Raw genomic sequence first — 23,048 nt, 5'->3', positions numbered from 1 at the left:
TACTTGCAAAAACATTTTTCACTGAAAAATTTGATTTAAATTGACCAACAAAAAAAAAAAACAACCAAGTATCATCAATTCTATTCAAGTTGAAACAAACTCAAAAGAAATTGTCATAAAGTGTGAAATAAAATGATGCTTCATTTTGAAACTGAATTTACTGAGTGTGTTCCCAGCTGTTTTAATGTCACTTTTATAAATTGTAGGCTACAGGATATTTAATTAATAATTTCCATGTAATGAAATGTAATATATTTCAAGTCACTAACTTTAAAACAAGCTTATCTTGATTGTATGCAGTTTTATGTCATGTCAGTTTTATTTAATTATTATTATTTGTTTGGAATTTTAAATTTTTTTTTGGTACTTTTTGGACTATGTTTAACAAATGTCTTTATAAATGACAGTATAGAAAAAAATCAGAAATCAATTCAAAATTTCTTGGTAACCTTCATCGAATAATCCACCATTGTGATTAAATAACATTTGTAAGGAAAAAAAAACCCTAATCACAGCAATTTACCCTTTCGATTTAATAAACATTTGTAAAATTAATTAAAAAGAAAAACCGAATCACAATAACTCACCTTACTATCCAAATAACAGTATTTGTAAAATTTAAAAAAATGATTACCATAATTTACCTTGTAGACTAAATAACCATAAAAAACATACATACAAAACAAATCAATATTTGAATATACAAATGTAAATACATATAAAAATACGTTTAATATGATATAAATAAATATGTATAATAAGCAATTCTTACCAAATAACAATGAAAAATAAAAAAACTTTAAAAAATAAAAAACTACTACCAATACTTTACCTTTTAGACTAAATAACCATTAAAAACATACATACAAAACAAACAATATATAAATATATAAATGTAAAAAATTATAAAAATAGATATAAATATATATAATAAACAATTCTCACCAAATAACAATAAAAAAACTTTAAAAAATTAAAAAATAATTTAAACAATAAACAATAATTTACCCTTTTGACTTAATAACCATATTTGTAAAACAATAAATAAAAACAAATCAATCATTCACAGTTTTGACCAAATGATATTTGCAAAACTAAAAATAAAATTAATACTAGTAATTTGCCTTTTTTTTTTCAAAAAACAACTGTATTTGTAAAACTAAAACAAAGAAACACCAAATCACAATAATTTACTTTTTTATCCAAATAACAATTTTTGTAAAACCTAAAAAAAAGTTATCACGATAACAAAACACACATAAGAAATACAAACATACTGTGTTGCTGCTTGTTGCTATTTTTAATTCAGTTTTTTTTATGATTGCTTTCAACAGTCATGTTTTTTATTTGATTATTTTGATGCCGTCCTTTATTGTGCTCACTGTTTTACACACTGTTGTATTAATTGTAAGTCACTCTGAAAACGAGAGAAAGAGCACTTTCACAGCACTTTAATGGTGATATGCTCTGATATCTAGATACTTTTCTCAAATGAACTTACATGATTCTGTCTTGTAACGATAAATCAAAAGATTTTACCAGAATATGAGAATAATGATATTGCAGTCAGTCCCTTTGACAATGAGTCACACAAACCACATAATAATATATTTTTGGCCATCAGTGTTATCACATCTATCCTCGGCAATTAAACGGGCTGTAAGACTCAAATTTAGCTGTCAAATTAAAGTGAAGACACTTTGTAATGTTCAAGGCTCCAGTAGTTTAACAGTAAAAAATACTTTAAAGCACATAAGGAGTGTAAACAGAAACAGCCGTACCTGTACAGGCTCTGGATGCTCCTTGAATAAGAAGGAAGACGAGTGCCGTCCAGGCTGATGAGACTCTCATGGTGCCAGTTGACCTGTGTTTTCTTCTCCTGCTGTGCAGTCCACCTGCTGCTCTGATGAAAGGCCTCGGGATGCCTGACACCCATATCCTCCATATCCATCCACTATATCCATCACTTCACTCTCATCCACCATCAAAACCTTGTTAGTGTCACTCAGCTCATAAGGGTGTATCCATCTGTGCTGACGCCACTCCTCCCTGTTCAATACAGCAGCAGCTCTGTGAGATAAATGAAGCTGAAAGACTGTAGAAATAAAAGCCGGTGACCGGATCGTATGTCATGTCTGAGTAATCATTTAATTAAGTGATATGCCAGCACCAGGCAGGCGTGTTACCGAGATCTAGAACAATTAAGAGACTCTTAGGAGAGGGTCTCAACTCACTCACTGACAGCAAAGTTTTGTAATAAATGCCCTTCATCAGTGGCCGTAGATGATGTTGAAGTTGAACTTTAACGTAGCCAATTTTAAAATGAAATAATATACAGGGTGTCTACAGATATAACTGAGTTCAATTTAAGACTTTTTAAACCCACCTTATATGAAATTCAAGACCAAACCTGCAAAGGAAATACTTCTTCAGTTTGTCCAATGATTGTAAACTGTCAGTGGATCTGTCATGCTGGAAGAATTTTCATAGCAATGTGACTGAAAATGTTTAAGACCCATTGAACTGAATTGAACTGAATTTAAGATATTTTAAGACTTTTTAGGACCTGTAGACACCCTGATATAATCATATTAATTTCATTATGTGTGCATCATGTATAAAAAATTGTGAATCAAAAAATGTGCATGTTTAAATGCATAATTTATCCAAAATTAAAACAAAATCTCGACTGACAAATAAACAACATGGTCAAAAGTGTGTAGACATAGAATGATGCACCAAGTTCTTTCCCTTCCCACTTAGTTAAGTGTAAATAACACAAAACATGATAATCTGACACCCTTGTTAATCCTCCCAGCCCCTCCTCCCCCTTTTTATTTATTTTTTGAATCCATAACTATTAATCAATTTTCCTTTTTTATTATTTTAGATAGATAGAATGATAAATAGAATTATACACTTTATTCATGAATATTATATTTTGCAAACTTGTGTTTCTTTCTATACATGTAAGACAAATTACCTCTAAGGGTAATTTTGATTTTTGAATTGTAGAATATTTTCTATATTTTTGTAACTGAAATTCTGTCTTCACTTCACTACTGCCATAATTTGTTTAATTGTGAAAACCCCCAAAAAATAGTTGTAAAAAGTCAAACAAACATGTAGACACCTGAAAGTACCACTGATGTTTAATTTAAGTTTTTTTATTACATTTTCCACTGCATAAACAAAACATTGCAGTACGATTAAACATATCACATTGAGTAACTGAGAAATGGTTAATAAACAATACAAACAAAACAAATCTGGGCACCAGTTAACAAGGGCTGTGATATGTACTGAAAGTTATATCACGATATTTTCCGGTTATATCGCGATACACGGTATATATCATATTTTTTATTCTCCTCAAAAGCACTTCATTAATGCTCGGACTGGGAGACAAAATCGAACATAGTATTTCTGACCAAATACCCTCTCTGATGCTCTCAGAGAATCTCTAGTCCTTTAACAGAGGAAATGTCTGCCATCAGCTTTAACCATTAATCAAAAACAGGCTCTTCTAATGATTCAGAATTATCCCTGATGCCCAAACAAAACCTGCCAGGTGCCACCCGTATGTGACAGCTGAATGTGTATTTCCAAAACTCTGAGCATGAGTGTGCTGCTTCAACAGCTTCCACTCTTCGGGGAGGGGCTTTTCACAAGACTGTTGAACCTGACTGCAGGGATTTGCTCCCTCTCAGCCAGCCGAGCATTAGTGAGGGTGTGCGATAAGACGTGGTCTGCAGTCGGCGTTCCAGTTTATCGGAAAGGTGGTGGATGGAGTTGAGGTCAGCCAGGGCTCCGTACAGGCCAGTCGAGTTCATCCACAGTGACAAAACACATATATCATCCCCAGCCAGTAAAAACCATGCATCTCCAAATTTGTTGATTTAAAATTTGTCAGGAGACATGAAATACAATACTTTTCAATGTATGTAACATTTGTTCATCATGCAAATTCAGAAGAAGCATGATCACTAAAGTTGGATGGGGAAAAAAAGTTGATTTATTGATATCGGTATTGGGTGTCAGCCAAATCAGTTGTGAAATATAACGGTTAGGTATAAAGTCCAATATTGTGCATCCCTATCAAAAATTGCTCCAGACCAAAAGCACACAAAATATACGAACATGTTTGTCCACACACTTCTGTGATACAGTGTAATTCTCAGTGTACTCTGAAGTATAACCATGCTGTGATCACCAGGAAGTTAAATGTAAATTGCCCTAGCATTTATATTACATTTTCATTGATACCAAATGAAAATGAAATGGAGAGTTTGCGTTTTCATTTGCATCATGGCAGCAGTTTCCTCTCTTGTTTTATGAATTTCGTCACCCGTTAAAATAAGAGGACCAGATGCAACATCTGATCAATCAGAGGAGAGCAGTTTCTACCACTGTCAGTCATCCTCTTTTCATTGTCCAGTTCTGTCCCAAACATAAAGCTGCAAGTAGCAATGAACGGGTCCTCGCTCATCTGCACAACTCGTGGGGGCTGGCAGGATGCCCATCTGACGCGGCAGCTAATTTCTGTGAAAGTCAGACCCTGCACGAAGGAGTGAAATGGTAAATCCTTCGATTGTGGCAATTGGAATGACCTATTTCACATTTTATTATCACTTCCTGTGTCCAATTTTTTAATTTTTTTTTTAAATTTTATTTATTTTATTAATCCCAGAGGGGAAATTCAATTTTACACTCTGTTGCCAATTACACACAGGTCCGAACACACACATGCACAAACTGGACCTATACATGCACTAAATGGAGAGATGTCAGAGTGGGCTGCCCATGACAGGTGCTCTGAGCAGTTGGGGGGTTCGGTGCCTTGCTCAGGGGCACCTCGGCAGTGCCCAGGAGGTGAACTGGCACCTCTCCAGCTACCAGTCCACGCTCTACATTTCTGGTCCGGACGGGGACTTGAACCCTTGAACCCTCCGGTTCCCATCCCAAGTCCCTATGGACTGAGCTACTGCCGCCCCCAAAAGAGGGGGTCCAGAGGGTGGCGCAATCACCATGACACCCAGTGTGCCTGGAGCCTTATATAACACTGGAAGTTGTGGGCAGATTGGACCATGTATGGCGGAGTTACAAACCACTTTCTGTTTGGTGGCGAAACATTGACATTTGACACCTTGCCACGGTCACACTGTTTGACAAAACTCAAGCTTTAAGAAACTTTCGATGTCCATAGTCTTTAGATGATTTGAAGTCAATTGGATGAAATCTGTAGGAGGAGTTTGTTAAAGTACGACCTCTGGAAATGGCCAAAAAATGCACAAAAGTGGCAAAGTAAGTCAAAATGTCTGACTTCCTGTTGGGTTTGGGGCATGGCTTCAAGAGACGTCTTGGGATGTTACGTGTGTCTACCAAGTTTCAGAAATGTCAGTGACACCAGCTTCGGGGGCTGCTTCGTTGAAATTTTGTGGGGGGCGCTACTGAGCCATATTTTGGCAGCCGAGCACGAGACCCCTAAAATACCAAATTTTTCACCAGATGTGATGTGTGTGCAAAGTTTCATGAGTTTTTGCATATATTAAGCTCCTCAAAAAAGCGATTCATTTGCAGGAAAGATAAAAATCCCTTGGATTTCAATAGGGTCCTGGAAGCGCGTGGTACTCTGGCCCAAATAAATATGAATATGAATACTGCAGCCTCTGAGGGCTTTCAAAAGATATACAGTTATTTAGTAATAGACTGATTCCTCATGACTTGCTGTGATTCAGAAATATGAATCGGCACGTTCCTGGTGGGTTTGACTTTAAGAGGCTTTTATTTTCTCTTCTGTCGTGTATCATCTTCACAAAACAATCAGCTTAAAGGCTTTTCTTCTATTTCAAAAGAACAGTTAGAGTCATCTCGAGATGATTTTTATATTCACAACAAAGTGAAAACACAAAGCCTTGAACTCAACACTCAGCCAATTGGTACTTACAGACAGTAACAAAACACTGACTAAACATTTATCTTCAGCTTGGTTGCATAACACCATGTAACAAGATCCACTGGAAGAAGAGGTTTGCAGATAGTGTGAAAATTGCATTAATATGGATCTTTCCACCGGCAAGTTTGCTATGACGCACGTTTGATATTCTAGTCATGACTATTAGGAAGCCAACAGGGAATAGAGACACAACAGCTGAGCTCTGAATGGGTTTTATTGATCTATTTTGTGGCACTGGGATGGAGATTAAAGTATGAATACAATATCATCACATCACACTGGCACTGAGGATTTTCTCCAGAGAGCTGCTTTATTATACAGCATCTCTGAGTAAATCTTCACAGTCGGGAATTCATGATAACAGACACGATACAATAATGTCTCTCTCTAACTATAATGTTGCCATACAGTGGCAGTGCAGGCAAACAGAATATTAAGAGGACAGCTCTAGTTTCAGACAACATGAATTATATTTATAGTTTTGGCAACAGTTTGTGAAGATTAAAAATCAAAAGCTGAGATCTGGGAACACGATGACATGGCAAAAAGTTGGGGCATGAAACATGAGCAGATAAGTAAACTAACAGATAAGCCAAACCAGCACAGTCGCTACAAGAAAAATGTTCACATTGTGCGTTTCTGCAAACCACGAATATGTTACAGTTGCATGTTTCATACGTATCTTATCAACGTTTCTAAGGTGACATAAAATATAAGCTGACTTTGTCATCGGAGGATGGAGAGGGCGGTGGATGGTGTGTTACCTTTGTGGTGATTCCACCACCATTTGTGGCACCAAACCTGGGTGTTTTTTTGCCAAACCTTTTTTAAGCAGCACATTGTGACGTTTCCCAGCAGCATTTGAGCCATGTAACCAAGGTGTTTTTAGTGGCACATTGCAGCATTTCCCAGCAACACTTAGCACGGAACATGGGTATTTTTTTTAGAAGCACATCACAGTTGTTTCTGGCGGTGTTTGTGGCACCGATTCGGGTATATTTAGTTGCATATTGAGGCCTTTGCCTGTGGCGTTTGAGCCACAGAACTCGGATGTTTTTAGCGGCATATTGCGGCATTTCCAAGCATCGTTGGAGCCATGGAACGTGGGTGTTGTTAGCGGGGCATTGCAGTGTTTCTGCTGTGTTTGTGGCACTAAACCTGGTTGTGTTTAGTAGCATATTGTGGCTTTTCTCAGTAACATTTGAGTCACAGAACCTGGATGTTTTCTGCAGCCTATCACAGTGTTTTTCCAGCAGCGTCTGTGGCACTGATTCAGGTGTATTTAGTGGCATATTGCAGTCTTACCCTGCCACATTTGATCCACAGAACCTGGGTGTTTCAAGTGGCACATAGCTGCATTTCCAACCATCAGGGCCAGGGGACGTGGGTGTTGTTACCGGGACATCGCAGCATTTCCAGGCCACGTTTGTGGCATTAAACGTGGTTGTATTTAGTAGCGTACTGTTGCCTTCCCCGACAGCATGTGAGCAACAGAGCCCGGCACATTGTGGCATTTCCCAGCAGCGTTTGTATCAAACCTGGGTGTTTTTAACTGATGCATCAAGGTGTTTGTCAGCAGCATTTGAGCCACAGAACTTCTGTTTCATCATGGTGTTTCCGTGCGGCATTTGTAGAAACCAAAACCTAGTGTTTTTAACCAACACATTGCAGGTTATGCTCCACATAACCCCGGTATTTTTAACGGCATATTGCAGCATTTCTTGGCAACATTCGTGACATTGAACCTGGGTGTATTTAGCAGCACATTGAGGTGTTTCTTGGCAGCCTTTGTGGCACAACACCTGAGTGTATTTAGTGGCACATCACAGTGGGATATGTACCACCAAACCTCAGAGTTTTTCAGCGACACATTGCAGTGTTTCCCTGCGACGTTTGAGCCACAGAACCTAGCAGCACATAGTGGTGTTTTCCAGTGGCTTTTGTGTGACTAAACGTGGGTGTTGAAAGTGGGAACAGGATCTTTTCCTGACCATAACCAATTGGTTTTTGTGCTTAAATCCAGCCGCACTTTCACCACAGACTTGTGGAAACATACAATATAACGTATCTGCTACAAAATAATGTACAAATATAACATATCTGTGGTTTGCATTTGGTTGGCCAAACTTATTTGGAAGAGAAAACTAAAGCAAACAATAGAATTATTATCCAAAATGTCCACTGTACACATTAGTCAGTTTACAGATGGATTTCCAGCTTCAACTTTGACCCACCGTCATAGTTGTGCATGTACAGCATTCCTGTGCAGTGAGGGATTACTACAGACATTTAAGGTACACTCAAGGTTTTACCTCCAAATAAAGTGAATTGAATGAGAGGCGTTAACATCAAAGAATTTATCATTTATTGCAAATGGTTACACAGTTAGATTTCTGCTGTGTGAAGGATCTCTCAATTAATCTGAGCAGCGACAATGATTCTGCTGAGAGAGAGAATCCCCAAACACTTAGGGTACCACATCAGATACAGAAACATACATGAACATGAGCTCAGCAAGATAATTCAAAGCTTTAATGACACAAGGAGGGAGCTGCACAGCATCAGCAGCATTAGAGAATAAGAAGAGTATTAGACACAGTTTATAAAGGCCAACTAAAGCACTTTTATGAATATGATGGAATGATAGTAAAACATATGATGCAACCTGAGCGCTCTGTCTGCACATCATTAAATAATCTGGATAAACTTAGTTTGTGAAAAACCTGTCTGATCTTCTGATGCTTGTGAGCATTTACTTTGATGAGTGCAAAGTAATCAACCGATAAAAACAATGGCAATAACTCCAAAAATAGGAGGCAAGTTGTGAGAACTGGCACACAATATATAGTGTTTCCTGCTTCTATTTTATAGATAACTTTTGTAGAAGGGAAATTAAAAAGACAATTTAATATTTAAACACACATTGTTCTGTCTGAAGCAACAAATTTGTATTCGTCCTTTTACATTGCAACATATTTAGACTTCTCCAGCAGACTTCAGTATTGCATCCTGAATCGCTGTAGCTACTGGAAACACCATTAGCAAGAAATGCTTTCAGTAAGAGTATTAAAAAAAAAGTGTCTGAATGTGTGGTCAGGCGAAGCTCCAGCTGGTCCAGAGCATCAGCAGCGTACCGGCATATGAGGCCAGAACCAGCAGGTAGAAGCGAAACAGGAAGCAGTCGAGCTTGGAGCAGAGGGCCAGCCATTCTGCCTGAGCCGAAGACTCACTGTCCTCCTGGGATAAAGCCAGGCGGAGAGAAACCAGCTCCTGGAGAAGCCACTCCAGCCCAGATGGAGCATCCTGGATCTCATTCAGGGACAGCAGGTCCTCCTCCAGTGACGGCTCAAGCTCATAATCTATGAGGAAGATCAGGGAATCTGGTTTAAACTGTGAACAGTTAATATAGATGCATGCAGTTTCTCTACATAAATGGAAATAATACAAACTGATCATCATGGCTGGGACAATTTAGTCATATTTCTGGCATCAGTATTGTGATACTTTCAAAAATGCTCAGTTTCCAAACACTTTGGTACAGACTGTTTCATCTCAGCTGGCCAGAGAACAGCTTTTCCAACTCTTTCATCATTAATCAGAAGCTTTCAGATGGGATTTTACAGAGATAAACTGGAGGAAAACAGTTTTCACAAACTGAAATATAAGAACATCTAAGCCTTAAAGGTCCAGTGTTTAAGATTCATGGGATTTAGTGGCCTCTAGTGGTGAGGATTGCAGATTGCAGCTGAAACTGCTCCCGGTCAGAATTCCTTCAGTGTTCATTGTTTAGACGGTTCTCTTCCTCTCCAAAACAAATGGACCAAGTGATTAAAAACACAGAGTAAAGCAGACAAACCGCTGTGGCATCTCACAGTGAGTTTGCAGAACTGAAACTTCTCCCTTGTCACGTGCTAAGTGTGTGTTGAGGATGCTTCCTTAGTAGGATGAGTCCTTCCAAGTCCGGTGCTACAAAGGCAAGACTCCTTCCTAGCATTGGAACACATTGGAACAGGCTAGCGAGTGCCCAGGTGTGCATCGCTGAAGAGGACCTGCCTTTAATTCTGGCAAATCGAGCGCAAAAAATTGTGGTTGCTTGTTGCCCGCTGAGGATACACACATGCATCCTTGAGAATTTGAAGGATCCTTGACATTGGAACGGTCCTTTGGCTGGATTCAGTGACGTAGCCTTCCTGAAATTCAGCCCTTTTAGGATCCTTTCTTGACTCAGAGAAGCACCATGACAACATGGCCGACTCTGTTGACCAGTGTTGGGCTTGTTACTCTAAAAACGTAACAAATTACTCATTACTTTTTCAAAAGTAATAATATTACTTTACCTATTACTCCCTGCCAACAGTAATTTGTGACACGACTCTTATATTGGTAATTGGGTATCTCCCCAAAATTCAGATGTGTGCCTCTGTGTGAATGTCAGGGTAATCACTGGTAAGTGTAGCTAGGGCTAGATAGCTTTATTTTTTTTTTTAATCTGGGGGACTACCTGCAGCAGAAGTGTTCTTGTCATCTTTCCTGTTGACAAAATCAAATTGATGGGAATATTTCCAGCCGCTAAGGTCGGTGTGTCCAACTAGCTCGCTGCTGAGTGATGCAAATGCACAGCAGAACGATTACAAGCAACAAAAGTAATGTTGTAACAAGTTGTTTGGTTTTAGAGTAACTGTAATATTATTACTGTAATTGTACAATATTAGTGATTAGTTACACTACTCATCACTGGAAAAAGGAATATTATTAATGTAACGCACTACTAGTTACGCGTTAGCGCCCAACACTGAAGAGGACTCACTCCATTTGTAGATATAAACAGCTCATTCTAAGGTTTAATGTTAAAAAGTCAGTGCTTCTCTGACACTGCTCATCGCAGAGGGGCTGCTAACCATGGTGGCTGATGCTAATAGCTCTATCTGGAGTCAGCATTAGGTTTACTATAGAAACATGGCGGTGCAACATGGTTGACTCCATGGATGAGGACCCACTCCCTGTGTAATTATAAACAACACTTTCTGAAGTTACAAAAACGCACAAGTCTTATTTTCAGGTGATTATACACTAAAGAAAACACTCATATTCCATTTCTGCTAGTAAATCCTCCGAAATCCTACTCAAAAGCCTTTGTGTCACCAACAATACCAGAAGTTCAGTAACATCTGAATTGTTTTAAATTGTTAGGGTTTAAACTTTCCCGCAGAAGTGCTTTGGCTTCCTTTTATCCAAGCGTTCTTTCACCCTTGACTTCATTGAACACCTGTTTATTGCAGACTGACCTTTCTGATTTGGTGAAGCATAAAGCAAGAACAATACCACAGTATCGCCTGTCAGCAGGACTTTTGGAAAATCTCAGTCTTTGAGCTCGTAGCTTACCTCCAGATGGGTTGATGTGATCGAGGGTCTTAATGGAGGTTAAAGCGCTCTCTGTGAAGCCGTGACCAACTGAGCCGTACTTGTCCAGCAGGCAGGCAGACACTGACATTTGCCTGACCTCCTTCTCACTGTGGTGGAGCAGCTTCACCACCAGAATAGACTTGATCAGGCTGAGCATCAACAGGGCCATGCACACTGCAAAGAACACACCTGGACGGAGAGGGGAGAGAAATCAGAAAAGCTCCCAACCCTGGCTTCTTGTACAATCTCTAGATTAACCTAATAACCAGAGTAAAGCATTATATTCCAGATCAAACCTGATCTTCCTCTTATGGCCCTCTAGAGTTTTACATCTGTGGATGTTTTTGTGCAGAGATGACTGCACTGACTGTATTGGTTTTAAATCAGTTGATTTAAGTTGTTAGAATGTAACTTGCAGTTATTGTAACAAAAACAAAGTTTTAACTGTATTTTTGTAGAAAAAAAGTTTATTGAAAAAAATATACATAGTTAAAAAAGTGTCAGGAGCCGAAAGAAGGGAGAGGCTCAGGAATCAGCAGCAAGGTTCAATGCTTTTGCGTTGCATTGAACAGTGTTAGAATAAAATGAAATAATAATAATAAAATTAATAACAGCATTAAAAATAGATTTTTATATTTCCACATAATAAATCTTTTTATTGGATTATGTTTCTTCAACCTAAAGGCATGCTGCCCACCCAGTGGACATGTGAAAAACCCCTTGGATATAGAGATAGAGAGAGCAGGGCCTCCAACAACCTGTCACTACACCACATCGGGGACACCTCACAACATTCCAACAGAAAGTCTAGCATGTTTGATTTTCTTTTTGTCGTTCTTGACTGCTCCCATCACAGCCATCACTTTGACCAATAGGACCACAGAGCAATAAGCTGTCATAAACAACTGTACGGCAACAACAGCCCAGCCTTTTAGATATTACCTTTAGGGACGTTAGCACACAGAGTAAAAAGGGAACAGCAGAGGCTGCTGTGTACTGCCATTAGCATCAAGCTAGCAAACAATGTTATTTCTTTATAATGGAGACAGACATAAAGTAAGAGAATTAAAAAATAGCGGCTTTTACTCACCGCAACTGCAGAGGCTACCAGCTTCATTTGAAACAGACTACATTAGAAACGGGCCGTTATTCATTATTCCCTCTGTATTTTTATATTTTTACTTTTTATCCGCTCCCGTTTGCCTTGATAAAGTAAATGCCTCGTGCCATCATTTCAAACTCAACACTTCCTGTATCTGTTTCAAATTAAAAGCCCGTTATAACTTGGGTTGAGAGAATCCCTTCATTTTTTAAAAATACTTTTGTTGTGAAACATTTGCAGGAACTTGTTGTGGAGCATTCAGTGACTTGTTTGTTTGCATACGGTTCTTCAAATGTAGCTCCTGCCATCTGCTGGCACTTTTTACGTTACTACAACAACATTTCTATACTGTTGGAGGGCCTTCCTGTGTACCCTGTTGTTTCCTGTTGTCCATGAGCACCCTACACAAGGTTTTGATTTGATTATACAGAGCAATCAGTTGTCTCTTTTCCAGTGCTTGACCTTGTTTTTATCTTCTCAATTATTTGTGTAAATCAAAAAGATACTGTTGCAACTATTTAGAACCCCAGATAAAAAAAATAGAGTAATGTAATTTCATAGAAAAATCAACAACTCTGCTTAAATATATCTGGATAACGAACAGAAATGTTGACATGTCCCACCTATGAGTGGAGTCCTCACTGCAGTGGCGGGCAGATCATCTGTCAGGTTGACTCTAAAGACAGTGTAACCCAGCAGGATGCTGATCTTAAAGGCAATGCGTGTGCCGCTGTTCAGAGGCAGGTAGAAGCTGATCACATCTACCAGCATGAGAAAGATGCTGGGGATGAGGAGTCCCACCACATACAGCAGGGGGCGCCGGCGGATCAACACCTGCAAGAAAGATGAGGCCAGAGAGCTGAGATCTGATGGACACTCAGAAATAATATCATTTATTCAGCCACATGTTCCCTTCAGTGGCGTCTGGCTGTTTTGCTTTTATTCATCCAGGTGTTGACATAGCTGCCACCTTTGCTTCATACTGAAGTTTTCTTAGAATCAACATTTTTCTCAGAGCTGAAGACGAACAGAGGCATTCTCCGTCAGAGACCCTTTTCATAAAACATACCTACCTTCAGCAAATAATCTGCCACAGTGTAACAATATCCCAGTGAGCCATGAAACGCTCCATTATCAGAAAGCCTTTCGCTCTTTGAGCTGAATAAATAGCAGCCCTCCCTGCTCTCCACCTGCAATGGGCTATGGGGCCATTTTCCTCACCACTAACAAGAAGTCCATTGATCAGGCAGCCACTGAGACAGTCTCATTATGGTTGCTCACCCTCCCCTGTCTATCAGCCTCCCTCTCTATCTGTCTCTTTACTTGCCAGAAACAGCCTCGGCCTCATCATTTGGCATTAGCTCACTAGCCCGATCCATGAAGGTCGCGGCCAATTGCTTTACACTTTACAATTCCAGCGCGCAGTGCGGAGGGGGGCTAACCCACAGAGGGGCTACAGTTTAAAGCTCACCATCGATAAGCAATCACACCCATCACAGTGCAGCGACTGGCTCACTTGTAACAGAGCTGTTTCACAGTACTGCACCGTTAGACATCAGTGATATTACAGAAAAATAACCTGCAGTACAACATTTATACTCTCTACCTTGGCCTTCAATCACTCCCTCTGTGTTAATGTGATATATGTACTGTACATGACCGAGACAATAAGGCACATACGTTGAACTGGATGTGAGCATAGTCAGTGTTGTCTTGGTGGATTTGCCAGTAGCTGGAAGGAATGGACAACAGTTCCCACTCTCCGTCGTTCATGAACTCCCTCTTATCATTAGCAATGGCCTCAGCACTCCTCCACAGCGCCAGGTCGATTTCCTTCACTGCAACAGAGAGATAGAGAGATGATGATGAAGGTTAGAAAGGAAAGCAGTAATTATCTGCTTTCCTTTTTGATCATGTTCATCATTTTTTCTCCCAGTAAACACAAAGAGATTGTGTTTGCTTGGATTTTATCCAGGTAGTTTTTACACTTAACTACCTCTGTCTAAACATGCGAACAAGGTGAATTGGAAGTTGTATGTCTACCAGGCTGCAGCCGCCTTAGCTGAGTAGTTGGCTACTGATGAAGTATGTGGGACAAAATAATCTCAATCACTGGAACTTTGCTCATTTATTATGGAGATGATTCAGTTGTTTTAGCCGCCATCCAGTTATGTGTGCCCAAAAGAACATACTCAAAGAGCACCTGAGAGGATACCATCCCTTTATTCTTGTGCTGTCTGCTGTAACCCTCCAACATCACAGCTCCAGTTACATTGCACATTTCTCATACAATAGAATGTTTTCAAATGGAAAGCATTTATTTATGGTCTTTTATTAAGGGTCTTTTCAGTGATTTCAGAGTTGTAATTCTCACGCATGTCTTTATTTTTTAATGAAATATATTCCAACATGAGATCGATTGCGGACGCCACAGTGAAACGAATCAATCATACCCATGTTCTATGATAGTACGCTAACCATTCGCACCAGATTTTACTGCGCGTGTTGCATCCCAGTGATATGACGCCATATTACACTGTGTCCCAGCCTTTATTTAATAGCCTTGCTTTCATTATGTCACCTACCAATGGGAGTGTTTATTGGTCTGGTGCATTCTGGTAGTTGCAGTCTTTCTACTGCTTGAGCAAAAGCTAATGCCACAGCCCTTTTCCTCTTTTTTTTCCAGTCATTAAGCACCAGTTAGTTTCAAAAGTATTTGCACTGCAGAGCCTGCCCAGTTTTGTCAAAAGACCATGTTTCCAGCACAGAAATACTTCCTTAAGCAAAAATATTAAACATTATCTAGAACCAGCCCCTAAATTTGTAAGATTTGCTGCTTCCCTTTTTCTAACTTGATCATATTTTTGAGTTTAGGTGTGTTAGTCAGTAAAAAAAAAAAAAAAAAATCTTTTGAAGGAGTCACCTTGGGCTTTAGAAAATTGTGACTGACATTTTATAGACAAAATAATTAGTTGCCTAATTGGGAAAGTAATTGGCAGAATAATCTATAGTGAAAATCGTAACCCCTGTCTCCGTTCAAAGATGGTCTCTGGTGTCAGATGTGAATGGCCCTCTTGATTTTTCTCCGGTTGATGACTTTTGACCCCTTCCCAGCCTTTGGTCTGATGTTCACAGTCTAATGGTGTTGTCTGTTCCTAGTGTTCATCCAGTCTCTTGTATTCACCTTATTCCTGCGTGTGCTACTGTAGAGATGATTGTGGGTTGACATTGCTCCAGTCGAGTCATTATATGCCAGTTTTTTCTGGCACAGCCTACATGCTCCCTTGTTTTTATTTTCTTGATCAAAGTACTGCCAAACGGTGCTGGTTTTGTGAGAGGACATCTCTCCAATTTCCCACTGTGCTGTTTTAAAACTCCAGTCTACTTCAGCATTACTGCGGGGAGGGGGACTGCTGTTTGATGGCTCTGTGGTATAGTTTCATTGGCCTACCTACAGAGAGGAATAATTTGCCACCTGTACTGTTTTATGTTAATACCGGATTGTCAATCATCCATGTTAATGGAAGTTTGTGTAAAAAGTCTACCCTTTGAAAATAACTATAACTTAGGGGAGATTCTCCATCCATTTTTCCCCAATAACATAGATAAGCAAATGTACACGGTAAGATAACCGTTAACTTTTATATCATGGTATACCTTAAAACCGGTATATCGTTGCAACCCTAGTGAGTAGTGATGACCTCTTGCTTGGAAACTCTAGCTACATGTTCATAGGCACATAAGGGTGTTTAACTAGAATGCTCCAGGTGGTCCCTTGGTTGTAAAAACTGAGCAAACTCCATTGACTGTTGAAAGCTCTAGAAAAGCTACAAAGTTGACCCTGAGTTTCCAGTGTTTTGTCAAGCTCCCATAAGGCTTGGGAGATTCTAAGATTAGGTGGTTGTACTCAAGTCATATTCCTCATGGGTCCCACAATATTCTACCCTGCATTTACCTGAATTTACTGAGCTTACAGACACACTGGGAAACACACCTGAGTGAAGCCAGCTGCGGAAGGTAAGGCTGCAGTTCTGCTTGTCAAATGGAAAGGCGTACATCTCCAGGCTGCAGGCCAGTACCACCTGCATGGGCCGGTAGTTCTTCACTGAGCCAGAGGAGTTGACGTACACATAGGGGATCGGCAAGGACTTCCCCTCGTCCACACTGAGAATGAGCGAGAGGGGAGGAAAGGTGGAAAACAGGGCAGAATATGAGACTTGAGGAGCTGTAGTGGTCATTTGGTGGTCCAACTTATATTAATGATCACATTTATCACAAGTGGTCTCTGAAATTCAACTTTACTTTCGATTACAGTTAACGACTTTAATCGTCACCTTCGAACAGTTGTAACACCAATCATAAAATGTAGGACAGAAGCAGAGAAGAGAATATGAAAAAGAAGAAGGATAAGACCATTTCTTACATTACCATTATCAGCCAGTTCCAATATTTAGCCAGGTTAAGGGACCAAACTTGTTTTTGCATGTTTTCAACAACATTACTTAATATTGTAGAAGTAGTAGTAGTTGTTTTTTTTAATGTATGTTAGTCTTTGTTATTTTGCAACTTTTAGAGACTTGAATCACTGTAAACAGTTAAATGTTTGCTCTAAATGCTTTCAGAGATGTGAGGGTGCGCTAGCACGGCAAGATAGCTCTAGCTAGCAGGTCAGCTATGTACGCTATGACGCGCCAGTCAGCATCCACGCTTTACCCAGGAGAACAGTCTTATCTCAGAAGCCCTTTGGTAATTACCAGTATTATCTGTAGAATTTTAATCCTTTCGAAAGAGAAACTTAAGTCTTGTATCCTTTTTCCACCAAAATGAGCATGCATATGCAGGTTTTTTAAACATGGTAACCTGCTAAAAGAGGCAACAGACTATCTTCCAGCCAGCAGCACAAGTTGAGTAAATATACCTTTTTTCCCCTTCCCTAGTGTGTAATGCTCCATGTCACAGACACACTGGAAAATAGGTTTGTAAACTGTAGAAAGTGCATGGAGGCTGGTGAAAATGTCAAGGCAGTTAATTTTGCCTAAAATCTGTTACCTGTCCAATCTCCCGTACAAACTTGGTGCAGACTAATTTTGAGTAATGTTCAAGCACTGCTTGGACGGAGCAGGCTCCTCCAGGAAGGGTGCTGGGCTTTGAACAGTGGAATCACAACTTCCAGATCCCTCAAGTGATGCCTATGCCATCCCATAGACTTACAGTGGAAAAGAGATGTCAGTAAATCAGTGGATCACAACTTCCGTGAAATTAGTCTTTTCACAGGGGTTGGATCCATTTAGATTTTCAAAGTCTAGAGGAGCCACCTGAATAAATAATTTTATCTCTGTTCAAGTTAGAGGAGGGTTAAACCACAAGTTAGTCACATTGCTCTATCCATTTCTCTTTTTTCATCCACTGGACGGAGACAGACGGTATTTAGTGACAGCCAGTCATTGTTTTGCACCAGAAAAGGGGCATAAAGTAGCGCATCCACACAAGTTGTAATTCCACTGTTGGGCCACTGCTAATATTGACTTCAAAGCCATGGATGTATATTAAGAGACCTGGATAGAGCATTGGAGGTAGGACCCTGTTCATTCCTATGACAGTTGCTCAGTGGTGCATGAAACCAAAAAAGCTCTATCTCTGAAATTACCCAGATGATCAGCACTGCTTCCGCATCAATAGGTCCATAGCGCAAGGGCACTAGAGACTTTCCCCGGCCGAGAGGGCTACTTCAGGTTAGTGCACCACTAACTTGAATGGGGATTAAATGATTTAATTTTGCACCTCTGCTGGACTTCACAACCTCTCTCCCAATGTAATGTAATGTCTATGGGAAAAGTATTTTTCGGGCCTAATGGCATCATATGACAGACTCAGAAGTTGTAATTCCACTGTTTGGCCATCACAAAAAATTGGCTTCGAAGTCTGGCGTACTTCCTGGGAGCCTGGGCCACCCGTCAATACCAACTAAAGCTGAGCGGAGCTGGAACTGCTAAATACCAGTAACTACATCAGAGTCCTTAGTCCCAGGAGTGATTGCTGATTGTAGCCTTTCCAGTCAAATACAGGCCCCAGATGTTAGTGGCTGGGGTTTCTGTGCGTTGGGAAAGCGGCTTTTGAGTCAAAATCTAGTTGCTGATCATACTAGTTTGAGTGGTGGTAGAGTTAAGGTTGGTGTTTTGTATTGGGCCTACTTTTATGTACATATCTTATATATCTGACATATAGTATATTTTAATGCACCAATAATGATATTGGACCCTGCGTTATTGATAGTTATTACAGTAAGGATAAGGATAACATGCACAGTTGTATAATTACCAAAGCCTTGCTGAGTGGGTGATGTAGAGTTTGAACTTTAGCATACTCTTTATTGAGAACGTTCTGGTGTTATTTTTATTCTCACTGGGGGAGTGCCGAAGTAGGACATTTTAAAATCGACTCCTAGTTGCTAGGATTCAGTGCTTAGGGCTTATGGTGGACATTAGGACTCAGACAAGGTCTCTGCAAGTGGATCTTTATAGATAACCAAAATCAATGGAGATCAATGGCTGAGCAAACAATAGGAAAAACAGAACTAAAAGATGCTGTACATTGAGACTAAAACGTCAGTACTTTCTTACAATTCACTGACGATAACATCGGGAATCCAGATGGCATCAGATGACAGCGAGATCTCATTGATGCCATCAAACTCCTCTGGGTCCCAAACCAAAAACTCGTCTGTCCAGATCTGAAAATAGAGCAGGAAGTTTGCAATAAAATAAATGGGAAAACAGATAGTTACAAAAGCACTTCAACCAAAAATTTAACTCAACTGCCAGTGTTATTGATTGTGAAGTGTATTACAATCAATACTGTGTAATTCACTCGTGCTGTGAAGTGAGAGCTGCTGTGAAATTTACAAGGCTCGCAGCATATTGTGAAGAAACTTTAAAATGAAATCCCATTGTTTTGCACAGGTTGTGTAAAGCTGGCAGCAGAAGTCAGACACTGAGGTGATAGATATTTGGAAGTGTTTTAATTTTAAAGATATGGATTTTATAGAGGAGAAAAATATGTGTTTTGCTGAAGCTTTACAATGAGAATCAAAAAGGACCCACCTACCTGTCTGTACCAAATACTGGTAGTTATGCTCTGGGTCTTTCCATCCTGTGAAAAGCAGAAAGTCTTGATAATACTTTGTAATAATACTTTAGTCTTATATTATACTGTGTGGACGTTGATGATATCAGATCTCTAACCCATTAAATTAAAAACCAGCAGCGTGATTGTAGCAGAGTGTTTTCAGAGTTTACACACCACATCGAGGACAGACTGCAGGATGAGGTCTATGTAGATGATGGTGGGACTGGTCCAGTTGTGAACAGGTCGAACTCCGCAGTCGTATTTCCTCAGGAGGGTCCTTGTCAGCTGGTTCAGAGCTGATCTCTTCGGCTTCTCGGGCACACATTCAGCCACATGAGCTGAAAGGCAAAGCTAGATTACCAACTGGGGATCCAGATCCTCCAGGGTCCCAAAAGACTTCAAGTTCGCGGTAATGTGATTAATTACAAATTTCTTTGGGTGATACTGTCTGCGTCTACCATTTAAGCACAAAACTGAAATGATCAGAGTCTTTAGTAGGCTTTGTCATTTTTATGTAGTGTTGAGGCCAGACCCTCAGGGACCCTGTATCAAAAATAAATAAAAACCTTTAAAGTTTCAGTCGATACTTATTTGTACATGGTGCTTATTTGTAGAAAGTGGGGTGTGTTGATGAGTGTATCACATTTTTACACTAGGAGACCTCAAAGAAACTAAGTTTACACTGCTATCAGTCAGTACTGATTAAGGCAAAACACACTACCTGGGCCCTTCCAGTTATTAAGGATAGCGTTAGTTCAGGCAGGACACGATGTCAAGTTCAGCTCACATCCCAGCTACATCAGTTGATCTCAAACAGCCCAATCAACTGATGAAGCAGCTGACTGATGAAAGGGAGTCAGCTGATAGATCACATGATTCCTTTCTATGCAGCCAATTGGCAAATCTCATCGAGGGTGCTCTATTTAAACTGCTCTGGCCTGCCTACTGTTGCTGCTTCCTCTGCAAGCCGCTTTGCAACCCACCTCCACCCCAGCTCCTCCTTTTCATGCTGTATAGATAGATTAGTTTATTTGTCCTATTAGGAAAATTTTCCAACCCGACATAAACCCCACAGGTACAACATACATTTGCCACACACACATGGATCTGAAGTGTCATTTCTGTTTGTCTTTGATGCTGCTCTGTTCTGTTCCTGGTGGGTCTTTGCTGCTGCTGCCTTAGGCTTTCCATGTAGGCACATGGAAGGGCAGGGAGGTGTGCTCTTTCTGCCGTATGGCTTTCCACGCAGGCGTGTGGAAGAACGGAGAGGTGTGCTCTCTCCGCCTTATGGCTTTCCATGTAGGCGTGTGGAAGAGGCTTTCTGCGTAAGCCCGCGGAAAGGCAGAGGGGCCGCAGAACAGAGCCATACCGCCCAATATAATACTGTGCCAAATATAATACTGCAAATGGAATTAACGCTTTCTTTGACAAAAGTTTTCCTGACTGAACTTAAGTTATTTACACAGTAATATGAAAGTATTTCCTGACATAAGTGGTTGCGGTGCTTTTTAATAACCTGTGATTCAGTAACTCTACTTTTTCTTTACCAGTGTCGTCATTATTACATGCAGTGTACCAGTGGCGCCCCCAAGGGGATACAACCCAGACACACCAAACCAACTTCAGAGAACTAGCTGGAATAAAAGCCGACTGTAGCGTCACCTCACGTCACTGTGTCTCGGCCAGAAAGTTGCACATGAACACACTGTAGAGACTACAGCTGACGGCCACAAGGATGTAGGTTCTGCATCTGTGTGGAATAAAAAAAAACTCTCCACACCAGCAGATGGCAGTAATCTGTATTTATTATTCAAAGAGGGAACCTGGAGGACTGACTTGACACAAAATATTCTAGCGTTCAAACTTGCGCAAGTAATGCGATGTGAAAATTTGTGTCACGTTTGGTTAGCCTAATGCTGCATACTTTAAATTATTATTATTATGATTTTTTTATTTGTTAGGTAGATTTATCTTTGCTAAAAAAATATGTTGGATTCATGTAATGCATATTTTCAGACTTGTTTTACTTAAAAAAAAAATAAAATAAAAAGAAAATTAAAAACTCAAATCAAAATTTAAAACCAACTTGACAGCCACCCTGGAGTAACTCTGAGGACCCTCTAGTGCAGTGGTTTGGCTAGTTTGCTGTCTCTGTTAAGTAGCTGTCTGTTAGTCACTCACTCTACAGCAGGAAACGACACTTCAAAATAAAAGCTCTGTGCTGGAAATTCACTGTACTTAAAAATAAAGTGTGTTTTTTACAAACTTGACACATTTGCAAGTCACTTGCAGTCCACTTAGAATGGACCTGTGACCCACTTTTGGACCACGACCCACCAGTTAGGAACCACTGCCCTAGGTGTCCCAGACCCCACGGTGAAGACCCAGGCCCTGACATGTACACAGATACATCACACATTAAAATGAGACTGTTGTGGAGCTCAAAATATTAACTATACCTGTATTAGTCTGTGCACATCAGATAAATAGTGACGTTAATCGTAACATGAGAAGCCTGTATACTACAACAGCAGTTGAGTTCCAGAAATTCTGTCATGCTTTCGGTTTTGGTGTACTGTGCCCAAATTTCCGGTACCTCAATCTGGCCACCCCTATGAAAAGTTTCCGGGGGCGCCGCTGTACCGGTGCGTGTGTTACATGACATATGACAGAAGGGTTAGAAAAAAAGATCATGACACTACTGACAGTGAATCTGTGAGAGACGTTGACCTATAAAATAACCAATGAGTCATGGAACGGTCACACTCCAAAGAGCAAACAAAGCTAGCTGGCTCTGTTTTGATTTTACATTTTACAAAGAAGAAATCTTTGCAGGTAATTTTTAACTTACAAGTAGGTCATTCTATTAAGGAAATGCAATTATCTAGTCGTATCTTTAGCCAGGAAGAACACCTTACCTGAGAACAGCAGCATCAACCAGATGAGAGACATCAGGCTAAAAAAAGTCAACCTTCCAGATGACAGGTGATATCCAGGTGTCGCATCAAAACATCTGCTCTGTTAACGCAAAAATATCCACAGTTTCGGGAGCAGCAGTGTTGAGTGTAGAGGAAGCACAATGAACAGGGTAGTGCAGACATTTTGGTAGCACTGATATTGATTTTCCACTGCCTGGGTAAGGTGATACATAATGAAAGACGCTGGAGAGGAAGCTCCCCGGAGGTTTGTTTAGTGCTGGTGTATTGCTTCATTACAGAGGAGCACGAACACTTAGGTATCTGTCATCATACAGGTGTTTCTAAGCCAGCTGTAAGCACCACACATGCAACAGATACACATCATAAATTGTTCCTGTGTTGCACAGAATGGCCAAAGGTATTTTCTTAAGTGTAATTTAAGAAAACATTGAAGTGGGAAATTCGACCATATAATGAAACTAACAATTCTGCAGCACTGTACAGGATGTATTGTGAAAAAGTAAATGTCACACAGCTTGTGTAC

General features: G+C 40.0%; 1 protein-coding gene across 1 annotated transcript; it reads right to left on the bottom strand.

Annotated features, from left to right (window-relative positions):
* Window positions 1-8,988: 8,988 nt before the first annotated feature.
* Window positions 8,989-22,591, bottom strand: htr3b (5-hydroxytryptamine (serotonin) receptor 3B). The gene is made up of 9 exons (XM_049593069.1): window positions 22,505-22,591; window positions 19,761-19,924; window positions 19,566-19,610; window positions 19,082-19,191; window positions 16,456-16,625; window positions 14,142-14,299; window positions 13,085-13,295; window positions 11,339-11,548; window positions 8,989-9,315 (listed from the first exon to the last, which is right to left on the bottom strand). Exons 1-9 carry the CDS (start codon window positions 22,536-22,538, stop codon window positions 9,050-9,052), a joined length of 1,368 nt encoding a protein of 455 aa, XP_049449026.1. The 5' UTR covers window positions 22,539-22,591; the 3' UTR covers window positions 8,989-9,049.
* Window positions 22,592-23,048: the final 457 nt, after the last annotated feature.

This window comes from Epinephelus fuscoguttatus, linkage group LG12 (assembly GCF_011397635.1).
Source record: "Epinephelus fuscoguttatus linkage group LG12, E.fuscoguttatus.final_Chr_v1".
Classification (NCBI taxonomy): domain Eukaryota; kingdom Metazoa; phylum Chordata; class Actinopteri; order Perciformes; family Serranidae; genus Epinephelus; species Epinephelus fuscoguttatus.
This window is presented reverse-complemented; position numbering and strand designations above follow the sequence as displayed.

What these genes read in the sequence shown, in the direction of transcription:
- htr3b (XM_049593069.1), bottom strand. Translation starts at nt 22,538, where the DNA reads ATGTCTCTCATCTGGTTGATGCTGCTGTTCTCAG. An exon ending in TGCAGTCTGTCCTCGATGTG is followed by an intron (nt 19,611 to 19,760) that starts GTGTGTAAACTC and finishes TGCTTTTCACAG; the next exon opens with GATGGAAAGACCCAGAGCAT. An exon ending in CCAGTATTTGGTACAGACAG is followed by an intron (nt 19,192 to 19,565) that starts GTAGGTGGGTCC and finishes CTCTATTTTCAG; the next exon opens with ATCTGGACAGACGAGTTTTT.